This window comes from Pipistrellus hanaki (assembly GCF_964339955.1).
Source record: "Pipistrellus hanaki genome assembly, chromosome: 3".
NCBI lineage: Eukaryota > Metazoa > Chordata > Mammalia > Chiroptera > Vespertilionidae > Pipistrellus > Pipistrellus hanaki.
In genome coordinates, this window is record NC_140505.1 from 55,817,318 (window position 1) to 55,830,677 (window position 13,360).

The following is a 13,360-nucleotide window of genomic DNA, read 5'->3' on the forward strand; positions in this document are numbered from 1 at the left end:
GAGCATAGCTAGTGTAAACGATGTGGATCAGTGGTGGAGGGTGCATTTTGGAAGTGCTTGTATGGTGGGTACATTGCTGTTCGTCCAATCTATTGGTAAGTTGGTGTGTGATACTTCATATACTCCTTGCTGATCTCCATAAACACCTTTAATTCTGTGGATGCTGATTGATGTGTTTGGCAGCTCTTGGTCTCAGGAGTTGGTCAGTTTCTGAAATAAAGTTTCTCTGCATAAGCTAGTAAGTCAGTTCCTGGCTCCTTGGCCTTAAAGTCCTCCAAGCTTCTTGTCCTCCAGTTTGGGCAATGAGAGGACAGCCTCTGCGGCCTACTGATCAGATTGTCTGGAATTCAGTACTGAATCCATCTCTTAGATGACTTCCCTTTGATTTAAAGGGTGTCTTCCAAGAGATAAATCAGAGTTCTCTATCACACACACACACACAATACATAAATTCATTTCCTTTAAACATATTATTTAAAATTAGAGGTCTGATGCATGAAATCTGTGCACCGGGGGTGCGGGGAAGGGGGGAGAGGAGGGGAAAGGGGCATGGAGAGGGTCATCCTCGGCCCGCCCTACACCCTCTCACAATCCAGACCCCTTGCTCCTAATCACTGCCTGCTCGCTCCTTATCAACCGCCTGCTCACTCCTTACTGCCACTTACAGTCTGAACTTCTTGCTCCTTACTACTTGACTTGCTGCTCCTTAGCACTACCGCAGAGGCGGGAGAGGCTCACCAGCCATGAGCCCGGCTTCTGTCTGAGCAGCGCTCCCATTGTGGGAGCATACTGACCCACCAGTGGGCAGCTCCTATATTGACCGTCTGCCCCCTGGTGGTCAGTGTGTGTCATAGCGACCGGTCATTCCTGTTATTCCATCATAACAGTCACTTAGGATTTTATATATATACTAGAGGCCTGGTGCACGGATTCATACACTGGTAGGGTCCCTCAGCCTGGCCTGTGGGATCAGGCCAAAACTGGCTTTCCGTCATCCCTTGAGAAGTCCTGGATTGCGAGAGGGTGCAGGCCATGCTGAGGGACTCCACCAGTGCACGATTGGGCCTGGGGCGGGGGGAGATGCAGGAGGTTGGCCAGCCGGGGAGGGACCATGGAAAGGCTCCAGGGCGTGTCCAGCCCATCTCTCTCAGTCCCAATCAGCCGGACCCCAGCATCAAGCTAAACTACCGGTCGGAATATCTTCTCCCTGATGGTCAGTGCAACTGGTTGACCAGTCAACTGAGGGGGAAGACAGTCTTCCCCCTCATGGTCAGTGCAAGTCATAGCAAGAAGTTGAGCTGTTGAGCTGTCTTAGTATATCATTAGCATATTATGCTTTAATTGGTTGACCGGATAACCAGACACTTAGCATATTAGGCTTTTATTATAGATAATTAAAGATAATGTTTACATATAACTACCAGGTTGGGGTTTTTCTAGCATTTGAAATTTTATTGTAAGTGAAATACAAGCTATATTTTCTCCTTAAATATGGCTTATCATCTTGAAGTCTAGTTTTGTCATTTTCATTAGGCTGTGAACCAAATGGTGAAAAATTTTGTCTACTCAAAAGAAAAATGGTACAGCTTAGTGAGCTAAAACACCTTGAGAGAATACTATATTTTAATAGATCCATTTTCAGCTGACAAAATGCCCATATTACATACTTGAATGTTGCCTCTTTTTTTAGCCTAAATGAGGCATCTCAAAATTAATGCAACCAGAGGCAATAAAAGCATTTAAAGTACCGGTAATTTTTCAACAACTTACATTCTTTCTCAACAGAGCACACTGAATAAAAGGCATTACCAGTGTGACTAGTAGAATAACTACCAGTCAGAATGTCTGTCAGTTCATGAAATTCCTCCAACTCCATCCACATTAATGACTAAATCATAGTACTTTTCAGTTCACATAATAAAGGACAGGGACGTTATTGCACCATACACTAAACACTGCAAAATAATCTGTCAGACTTATAAACATGCAAAATGAAGTGGAAAATTGAAGCAATTATGAGGGTGTCTCAGATAAAAGGAGGAATTTGGGATCTATATTATCTGGATAAATGTTAGGTTCCACAAATTGAGTTGTTGCTCTGTAGACATGAGCATTATTAACCTTTTAAAATACCTTCATCTTCTTTTATTTTACTTATTTCTTCCTACTACTTTTCAACATACCAAACACATTAATAAGTCTGTACCTAGCGCATTAAAAAGCCATGTTGGTGAAAGTAGTATAATTGATGAGTTTATTTACTTTAAAAAAAATGAGTGAGCGAGAGAGAGTGTACACAAGTCCAGATGTACTCTATATTTATGAACATATACAGAGTAGAAACTATGTCACTAAACAAAACAGGAAAAAGTCATTTTTAGAAAATCTATATTGCTTATATTCTTTTTTTTTAAATATATTTTATTTATTTTACATAGAGAGGAATTAAGAGAGATAGAGAGTTAGAAACGTCGATGAGAGAGAGTCATCGACCAGCTGCCTCCTGCACACATCCCCACCGGGGATGTGCCCACAACCAAGGCATGTGCCCTTGACCGGAATCGAACCCGGGACCCTTCAGTCCGCAGGCCGACGCTCTATCCACTGAGCCAAACCAGTCTCGGATATTGCTTATATTCTTATCCCAGCAAAAGAATAGCACTTTAAAAATATTTTATTTTAAACTAATTTTAGGATTTTAAAGTTGCAGAAATACCATAGTGTAATTATTCAAACCAAGAAATTGTCATTGGTTCAGCATTATTAACTAAATAAACTACAGGCCTCATTTACATTTCACTAGGCTCTCCATAATGGCTACTAATTTTCCACACCTTCCTCCAAAGGTAAGGAAGTGATTGACATTCTGCTTTGGCCCTGGCCTCTAATGGGTCCTTTGTGCCCATGGTGCAGGGTGTAGGCTGATGTGGACCCAACACTTTTCTTGGACAACATCTGGGCTACATCACTTCTCACTTCCTCTTACACTTTGTGCTTTATCTTTAGTATATATTAAATATATGAATATATGTGTCACATTGTTATATTTCCTTACTTATTTTTCCAGATTATTACATTATAAGTTCTCATCATCTCCTTTTACTAGTGGAGCAATAAGTTATATGTGCCTACTTTGTACCAGATGTAGGGTCCAATACTGGGCAAGTTGTGAAGAGTTAAAGAGGAATAGTTCCTGCTTCTCATTGAATTATCATGGTTCTATATAACTGCAGACCTGATACTTTCTATGACGGACAATGACGAGAATAGTGAGAGTCTATAATACACAGATGTAATCCTTTTTGGTGAGTCATGTGCAGTGAGGTGATATGTGAGCTGAGAGCCGGGTGTGAGTTAACTGGATGCAGGGGCAGAGGGCCTGTTGCAGCGTCTACATAGAAGGAATAACACATGAAAGAGAAACTGAAAGGAGATTGGGGATCACAGAAAGCAGGGGAGAGGAAAGGGGACATTTTTGGAAAATGAAGCTTAGGGTGAGCAGGAGCCAGATATAGGCATTTAGTCCATGTTGAGATGTAGGTCGATCTCAAGAGCTGTGAAAAGCCACGAAGGGATACTGGAGCAAGAAGAACAGATTTGCCTTTTAAAAAGAACACGTGGCTCTAGTGCAGCAAATGGATTGGGGGAGAAGGTTTGGAGTTCGTGCTGATAAGAGAGGAGTGGGTTAAGATAGGTTAGTGACTGTGGAAAGAATGAAGACAGTGTAGGGGACAGAAATGGGTTGGATATTCAAAAGAGGAGGGAGAGAAGGTAAGTTAAGGAAGCCTCCAATGTTTCTGGGCTGTTTACTGAATTGATATCAGTGCTGTTTGCTGCCCAGGGCAGCACTGGAAGAAAAAGAGATTACTTGTGGCTTTTCTGACATCAGGGTAGAGAAGATCCTGTCTTACCTCATGATCTGGACTAAATTTAGTCATGAGGCTCCAACTTCTCATCAATAAGTGTGAATAGCTAGCTTTCCCTGACTGAGTAGGAAGAGGGTTTTAAAGTTACCAAGAAGATGTAGAGTTTCCTGGTGTCCTACTCTTGCTCTACAGGTAATCTCACTTAAGCCCTGCCTCTATGAAACTCAGGGCTTATCTGCCACTTGTATGATAAAGATGCCCACATCTCCAGCTCTCTTCCTAAAATTCTCCGCTGAACCCCAGGTCTATACATGCACCTGACAGAAACTCATTGTATTCTTTTTAATCCCAAACATGATCTTTATTCCTTATATCGGCCCTTCTGTCCACATTTCAGAAACCCAGGTGTTATCCATATATTCTCTTAATCCTGCCTTTGCCTCCCCACACTTTGAATATATTTCCACCAAATCTCAGGGGTAACAGCTAATTTAATATATATTCATCCTCCTTTTTCTCCTCCCCCAGCCCTCTGTCATTCCCACTACTTCCATGATTACATGACCTCCAGCCCCTCCAGGCCTGCCACATCCTTTACTGTAGTCATCCAGGACAATTTGTAGTTTTTTCTATTGGACATAATATACCCTCAGTGTTTCTCTAAATTGTCCTATATGAACTTCCAGGTCTACTTCAAAGCTTAAGTAAGATGTCCCTTTTGTCTACTTTTATGGTCATTTATCACACGGTACCATGACAATCAATTGTTTGTCTAAACCAGTGGTTGGCAAACTCATTAGTCAACAGAGCCAAATACAATATTAACAATACAATGATTGAAATTTCTTTTGAGAGCCAAATTTTTTAAACTTAAATTTCTAATGCCACTTCTTCAAAATAGACTCGCCCAAGTCATGGTATTTTGTAGAAGAGCCACACTCCAGGGGCCAAAGAGCCCCATGTGGCTCGTGAGCCGCAGTTTGCCGACCACGGATCTAACACACGTATCATGCTATAGGCTTCCTGAAGTCAGGAACCGTGTTTTAATAGATGTAATGCCCCTTCCCCTGACACAGTTCGCAGAACTTGTGAGCCTAGAACAGTGCCTGACACAATAGATGTTCAATTAGTATTTAAATTAATAAGTGATAGATAGTAATAACATTAGTTAAATTAAAGATATAAGTGGTATATATATAAGTTTCTGAGCAACAGAGGATTGATATTATTCTACAGCTGACTGCCCCAATTACTAACTCCTTATTCAGACGTTTATTGACTGATCTGCATTCTACCTGTGAAAGAACATCCCTAGCTCATCTTCTTTAGTGTTTCTAAGAAACTTCCCCTCACACCACAATGCACTCTCCCCTATAAAGGACTAATGTAGCTCCTCTTCGTGAAGTTATCTTCTTAGCATCATTTACTCCTGATTCTGAAAAGTTTCACTTATCCTTCATGACCCAGCCTAAAGATCTCTTCCTGCAACCTTACCTGTCATTTCACAGTTTGAATTAATTCCACCCCCTTCTTCATTACAATAACACTCGAAATCTCTTTTCATTTTTTTCTACCCCATTCCCTGATTGTCTCTACCTATTTATCTTAACTAGACTTTAAGCATCTGGAGGACAGAGATTCTGTCTTACTCCACAATGCAAGACTTCACTGAGAGCAGCTGTTGAGTAAAGTTTGTTGGATTTAATTAATGTTGGTCAATTATTCTGGGGATGTTTAGTAAATAATTCTATGGAATAGTGCAGATTTCTAAATCAAAAACTTTTTATTTTCTACATCTTATGGCTTATCAAATGTTTATTATTTACTTATTGTGCTAAGCTCTGAGGATGGCATCGTGGCTTGGACAGGTGTGGCCATTGCCATCCATCCGGGAAGTTCCAGTCTAGTAGGAAAATAGGGCTCAGCATCCACGAGATCCTTATTGAGTGTGCACTGCATGGCAGGCAATGGAGATATGATGGTGAGCAAAACGAGTAAAGTTCTGTTGTCCCTTGGAGCATATTGTCTAGTTGAAGAGACTGGCGAGGTAAACTTACAAACACGTATAATCTTCCATTAACATGTGCTAAGTACCCTATGCTGTGAGATCTTGGAGTGAGTGGACCTAGACCTTGGAGTGAGTGGATGGTTTCTTAGAGTTAAGCATCAGCTAACCGGGTGACAAAGGAGCGAGGAGACCCTACAGTGTCGCTGCCACACACACAGAGCAAGAGGGGTGTTGGGAGAAGAGGCTTGTGCAAATTCATATGCTTGTGCAAACCAAGTGTTCTCCTTTAAGAATTCCTCATTCTGTTGGTGCATAGCTGAAATGCATGTTGTTCCCTCCAAAATACTCTATTTTTAGCAAAACTTACACTGTTAGAGTAGACAAAAAAAAAAAAATATATATATATATATATATATATATATACAATTAATTCTATCTGATGGTCAAGTTCAGCCCATTCTTCTGAAAATAACATCAATGGCTTTGCATGTGAAAAAGAAGCAAATATACTGAGGAGGGGGTTCTTTGAAAAAATATATGGAATTCCTAATGGCCGTCTAATCAGTGGCTTGGTAAAAGCAGAGAATAAAAAGGGACTACATAATGTAAACACTGGCCATGCTTATTTTTTTAATTTTTTTATTTTTAAATATTTTATTGATTTTTTATAGAGAGGAAGGGAGGGGAATAGAGAGTTAGAAACATAGATCAGTTGCTTCCTGCACACCCCCTACTGGGGATGTGCCTGCAATCAAGGTACATGCCCTTGACTGGAATGGAACCTGGGATCCTTCAATCTATAGGCCGGCCGATGCTCTATCCACTGAACCAAACTGGTTAGGGCTGGTCATGCTTATTTTTATTGGGTCAAGTGTAGTGTATATATGTATATGTATATATTATAATAAAAATATTCAGGTTCATCTAAATAACCATGAGTTGTATTCAGTACAACTATGTTTGAAAAAGAAGCAATACCAACAATTACTTTGAAATTATCTTTCATGTGATAATGCATAGGTAAATGCTGGTATTTAAAAATAATTGTGGAATTATTTCTAGATTAATATTTCACAAATGTAGTAAACTGGGTTCTTATAGTGTGTATTATGTACAATAATTGAAAAAAATATGGATGAAAGTATGGGCTAAGAAAAAACAAAAAAATGAACTTAAGAATAGAAAATATTTGTACATAATGATTTCTCATGATCTTAATAATGAAAATCTCTAATCTTATTAAATGAGTAATTCACTACAATAATATTTTATTGGTGTATGAAATAATAATTTATTTTGATTTTCCTCAGTATAAAGCAGTCTATCTAATATATGAAGTGTAAGAGCAGGAAAGGGCTCAAATATTATTCCAAGGTTGCAGTTGGGTGAAGGATGCTACCAATTTTTGAAACTGAGAAGATATAGAAAGGAACATCTTTTAAAATATATATATTTTTTATTGATTTCGGAGAGGAAGGGAGAGGGAGAGAGAGATAGAAATATCAATGATGGGAGAGAATCATTGATCGGCTGCCTCCTGGGGATTGAGCCTATAACCTGGGCATGTGCTCTTGTCCAAAATTGAACCTTCACTCTGCAGGCCAACGCTCTATCCACTGAACCAAACCTCTAGGGTGAAAGGAAGGAACCCCTTTAAGTTAGGATTGAAAAATCTGAGTCTGGTATTCAGAGAAGATATAGGCATTCAAGTTCTGATTTTGCTCTTCACTCGTTGTGTGACCATGGCAAGTTATCTAACTCTTGTAAACCTATTTTCTCAAACTTAAAATGTGGGTAATAAGGATATGAGCATAAAATAAGTTAATGTTCCTATGTCCTAAGCATGGTGTCTGGAATATAGTAAGGTCTTAGTAAATGCAAGTGATTTTGTATTGCTGTGATTATTAACTTGTTCTTGAATGGGACATAACTGAACATAGGTCTTCTGATAAACAACAGAAAAATGAGGTACCATAGAGTAAGCCATATCTTATAAATCACATTATTTGGTTCATATTACTCTATATGTGTTCATTTCTCTTTGTTACCTCATCTTTAGGGAAGTCATAAAAGCACAGTAATTAAGACTGCAGGCTCAATAGAGCACAGTATTGTCTTAGTCACTTGGAATGAGCTGGATAGTCAGTTTCCATGTTCCCATCCCTTCCCATAAAATCAGCTCTGCTAGTGATAACAGTTAACTTCTTCCTGGGTACCAACCACTATTCTGAACACTTTATAGCTATTAATTCATTTAAATCCCCCAGCCCTAGAAGGCGGTTATCAGTGTTGCCTCCATTTGTACAGGTGACAGCACTGCATAAAAAGGTTCAGTACTTGCCCGAGGATGACCCTGTTGATCAGTGGTGGAGCTGGGATTCCATCGCAGGCAGCCTGGTTACGCAGTGTGTGTCTACCGTTTCATCCTAATTTCATTGGAGGCTACACGATTGAATGTAAATGGCCCCATTTAAGTCACCCCTGCTTTTCAGCGATGGGGATAGTAAAAAGTTTGCATCGGTTCCCTCCCCCAGCAGTTCCTCAGTGATCGGTGATTTGTGTTGGGTGTCCGGTTTTCACATCCTACTTCCAACCACCAGTCACTCCGTTGCTTCGTGAAAAATTTGAAAAACAGAGTGATCCTATTCTCTTAACTATAAATATTAGTCATTAAAATACAAACCTTAATGGTTAGGTCCTTTGGTGCTTATGCCCAGAGAAGGAAGAGTCATTTCTGTATTGAGATGTCTAAGAAGTCCCAACATGCTTAGCAGGAAGACGAAGCCCAGCATGGGCAAAATGCTGTCTGCCTCAGACCCTGAGTGAGTGTGTATAAATAGAACAGTTGGTGTGCACGGCCTGAATGGTACAGCTTCCCCTTTTCTATGCAGTGTAAATCACCAATGTGAGCATTTCCATCTGACACAAACTGTCGGTCCCAGAAGAGCACATTGTAGGATTCAATACATGTTACACAACAACTAAGACTGCCCTTTTCTTCAGCATGGTGATTTTTTTTTTTTCTTTCCATATCCAGCAGTTAGTACTGAGGCCTGAAACCCTTAGTTACAGAACAAAGTGGCTTAGCAGTAATCAAGCCTGTGTGAGGCTAAGGGAAGAATAATGAATGTTCCCTGCAAGCTTCCTGCCTAGATGCAGGTGCAGGAATCAGGGGGTCATGAATAATGCATGGCATGCAGATGAGGTGGTAGTTTCTCCTACTGGGGTTTTGACTTTGCTACCTGCCTGGTTGCTACATGTGGAAAGATGGCAGGCCATGGCAAAAGTGCTGCAACAAAGACTTGAAAGACTGAGCTCACGAAAAACACTGCCTTTTGAAGAAACAAAATTTGAGAGATAGCTGAAATGTAAACATTTATGGTATACTTTGTTAGCTGAAATAAGCTCCAGGTTATCCATTTACTAATTTGGGGAAGGGGGAATAAATGCCTTGTTTTACCATTTTAACTGAAGAAATGCTATCATTTTAGGAATTCTTTGAAGACTGTCAAACAGTTACAGAAATCACCTGCTTATAGTATTTGCTCCATGGATGGGTCAATGAAGTGTTACTGCAAGATACAAATACCTAGAGAACATTCTAATTAAAGGTTAAACAGGCCTGTTTTTCTCTGCTGATATATGCAATGAGAACCATCAATAAGAGCATTTATTTACTAGTAAACTTCAACAGGCGGAATGATCGTGATGAATAGAAATACCAGGGTTAAGGAGGAAGCAATAAAAGAGGTTAACATTTAAAGGCTATAGAGTGAATTAAATAACTGCATTTGGGCTATTACTTTCTAAAGCTTTATTTGGGCAGCATAACTCTGACAACCCAGTGGGGATATAGAGAAGGTTCAAGAGGATTTCCGGCGTTTCCCCTTAGGACAGGGCCTTTAACTGGGGAGACATTTTTTTGGCTCAGAGTTCCATTGTGATGACTGTATTTTCAAGCAGACAAACTGAAAGAAATAAAAAAGAAGAAAAAAAGAGAGTTTTGCTACCTTTCCTATACTTCCTACACATTTTTACGACATGTTTTTTTTCCTCTCTCCTCAACTTGGGATGCTGGACTAGGATCAGGCTTTCATTTCTAGCCCAGTCTGTCATTTCCGCTAGGCCCCAGGTTGGCCCGGTGCCAAGACCAACAGGTGATCCTTGTAGCTGCAAAACAGCAGGAAGCGGGCCTTGCTTGAATGAGACAGTTCACCAGAGGGGCTGTCTGGCCTCTCTCCATCTTTCTGCATAATTAACATCCCCTCCCCCATGCAGAGCAGAAAATCTGTGCTGAGCAGCTCAGCTGCAGCAGCCATTGAGAAGTGCTGTGAGGAAAAGAATGTTAATAAGGGATGTTGGAAGAAATAAGCCTTCCGGGTGCAAAGTGCAGTCTGGCTCTGGCTTTACTGAAAGACTGCAAGTTGGCCCTTCTGAGTGGCTAGCACTGTATTATGTATTTTGAAATGATTTCCACTTGCTGAACACCCATGGAAAACGGGATTCTAAGGAACCTGGGAGCTTTTGGTTCTAACTGGACTTAAACGGGAGTTTAAAATCCCTGTTTTCTTTCTTGTCTTGTAAATAAAGAGTAATGTCTGAGACATAAAAAGTCAAGATAAGACAAGCTAAAACACTGCCTAGACCTCACAAATCCTAGTAATGTTAGAACAAAGCAGGAAGTTGGCCAGGAGGAAGCAGGAAGTAGAGCATGGGGTGTTGCCAGTGAGTGAGCCACAGAGAGGGGGAGATTCAGTGGCTAGCTTGTGATTGAAAGGTGTCAGGACATCATGGACATTTAAAAGGTTTGCAGTGGATGACTCCATCCCAGGAAGCTTGTAAACCAGTCTAGTCTTTACTTTGAATTGACTTTCCAGTCCTCAAAGCCCAAAGCTGTAGAGCATCACATCTAGAAGGTCTTTTTCTTAGAAATAACTATTGGCCCCTCCTTCCTCCTCCAGATTCTGTTCCTGGATATTTGGATTAAATTATTGTAGGGGAGGAAAAAAGTTTTTCCTGTATCCACTCAGGTTCAGTGGGGGAGGAGGCTGAAAATTAAATTGACAAAAGACAAATTAGCAAGAGACAAAAAAACCCCAGCAGTTTATATGTATAACATGCAAACATGTAAAAGTACTTAATGATAAGTAACACAAAAGGCGATTAGAATTTGGAGCTATATACCACTAGAGGCCTGGTGTACAAAATTCATGCACAGGAGGCAGGGTGTCCCTCAGTCCAGCCTGCACACTCTCCAATCTGGGACCCCTTGAGGGATGTTCGATAGGATCGGGCCTTAAAAGGCCAGTCAGACATCCCTCTCACAATCCAGGACTGCTGGCTCCCAACTGCTCACCTGCCTGCCTTCCTGATTGCCCCTAACTGCTTCTGCCTGACAGCCTGATCACCCCCTTACCACTCCCCTGCCATACTGATTGATGCCTAACTGCTCCCCTGTCAGCATGTTTGCCCCTAACTTCCCTCCCCTGCAGGCCTGTATCTCCCCCCCTGCTCCCCCCCTTCCCCCCCCCCCCCCCCCCCCGCCAACTGCTCTCCCCTGCAGGTCTTCCCCTCCCCAACTGCCTTTCCCTGCATGCTTGGTCGCCCCCAACTTCCCTCTTCTGCCACCCTGGTCACCCCTATCTGCCCTCCCTTGCAGGCCTGGTCCCTCCCAACTGCCTTTCCCTGCTAGCCATCTTGTGGTGGCCATCCTGTGTCCACATGGGAGAAGCCATTTTTGACCACATGGGGGCAGCCATCTTGTGTGTTAGAGTGATGGTCAATTTGCAAATTACTCTTTTATTAGATAGGATTTTAACAAAGGCTGATAAAGTGTGGAGAAAGGACTAGTCGAAAGAAAGGGGGTCTGGGCTTCAATGGGGGGATAAATTGTAAGAGGTGACTAGGAAACGTAGAAAAAGTAATGGTAAATAAGGGTATTTTTTTAGGCAAACTCATTTCAGTACCGACTCTGGTGATAAAAGTTATATCATGAACTACTCTTCCTGGTGTGGGAGAGAGGGACACCTTTATAAGTGCAAATTTTCTTTCCAAAAGATAAGTTTATGTCCTGGTATTAGGCCTGTAAAAAGAGGATAGAGAGCTCCTCCTATGTCTGCTGTTTCTCAATTACTTTTAGCTGAAAATAATCCTCATGCCAAAGTAGCATATTTTGGAGTGGCATATCCTGATCCCCTCATTATCTTGCTTTTTTAAGTCTAGAAGTTAACTGAAGAAGTGTACACTCAGAGTGTACACTTAGAGCTTTGGTTAATCTCTTCCTACCCTCCGTCCTCCCGCCATGTGGGAATAGGTAGCAGAAAGGGCCTATTTGGGGCAGGTCCATACTTTACATTATTTTTACCCACTCCTAAACCTCACAAGGTATAGGTAGCCAGCAACTCTTTGTTGGATTGAATGAATGAAATCAAGTGATTTAAACTGCTGTGTCCTCTTAAAACTGGGGGTCTTCACAGTGAACATATGAGAAACCCTTGTCCTATTATAGGTGGTACAGAAGGGAAATGAGAGATCCTGCAGGTTTGCAGGCATAGGACCTTACCTGCATCCATTTACTAAGAGGTGATCGAGTCCTTGGGGATTCGATCGTAAAGTAAATCTAAAATATTATTTATAAACCAGATTCCTTTTTACTTGTTCGTTTGTAATTGGGAATATGCTTTTTCATTTACTCTCATCTACTTACAGGGTACATCCGTCCCCAGTATCAAGGGTCAGGGGAAGTCGAATGAATAATCAGAAGTTTTCTTGGTGAGTACACAGTCTAAATTATGACAATGTTTAAGTTTTATGGGAAATTGTAATATATCTGTGTTACAACAAAATAATTATTTCTGCTCCTCTGCAGAGCAGCAATTTTCAACAGGTGTGCCTCAAGAATTCTTAAAGCATATAATACCTGACTATTTAGTCAGGGACACTGACCTCTTTTAGATTATGAAAAAAAAAAAAAAATGACAATGGTTAAAACAACAATAGCCCTCTGGGGTGAATGTATCAAGATTAAACCTACTATTTTTGTGTTTGTGTCAGATCAGCAAAAAATGTAATATATTTTTGGCATACTGCAGAATTTTAGTAATTAGTTTATGTGTGCCATGAAATGAAAAAGTTTGAAAGTCCTATAGAGAATGTGTTTCTACTAACTGAATTACATTCTCTCTCTTTCCTTTGGAAAATTCCTTTCCAGCCAAAACTCTTTACTCACTAAAAACTGAACTTAATATTTTTTTAATAACAGATATATTTCCCAGGATTGTCAACTGTTAAATTTTTTAAAAAATCTTTACCCATTTTGGAAAATACTATAAGCTTTTTAGGTGATATTTAGGCAATAATTCAGATTTTTTTTCAGGCACCAACTTCTACTTCTCATGAAGATTTTCATAGTAAAGTAATCTATACTAATAAAAGGGTAATATGCTAATTAGACTGGTCAACTGGACATTTTCCAGATGTCCAACTT

General features: G+C 40.5%; 1 protein-coding gene across 7 annotated transcripts in view; it reads left to right on the plus strand.

Annotated features, from left to right (window-relative positions):
* Positions 1-13,360, plus strand: part of KLF12 (KLF transcription factor 12) — a 417,106-nt gene that overhangs the window by 334,200 nt on the left and 69,546 nt on the right. For all 7 annotated transcript variants that reach the window (XM_084876486.1, XM_084876488.1, XM_084876489.1 and 4 more), the window contains one exon: positions 12,583-12,645. In XM_084876486.1, the coding sequence (XP_084732612.1) occupies positions 12,583-12,645 (63 nt within the window). The remainder of the gene's footprint in view (positions 1-12,582; positions 12,646-13,360) is intronic.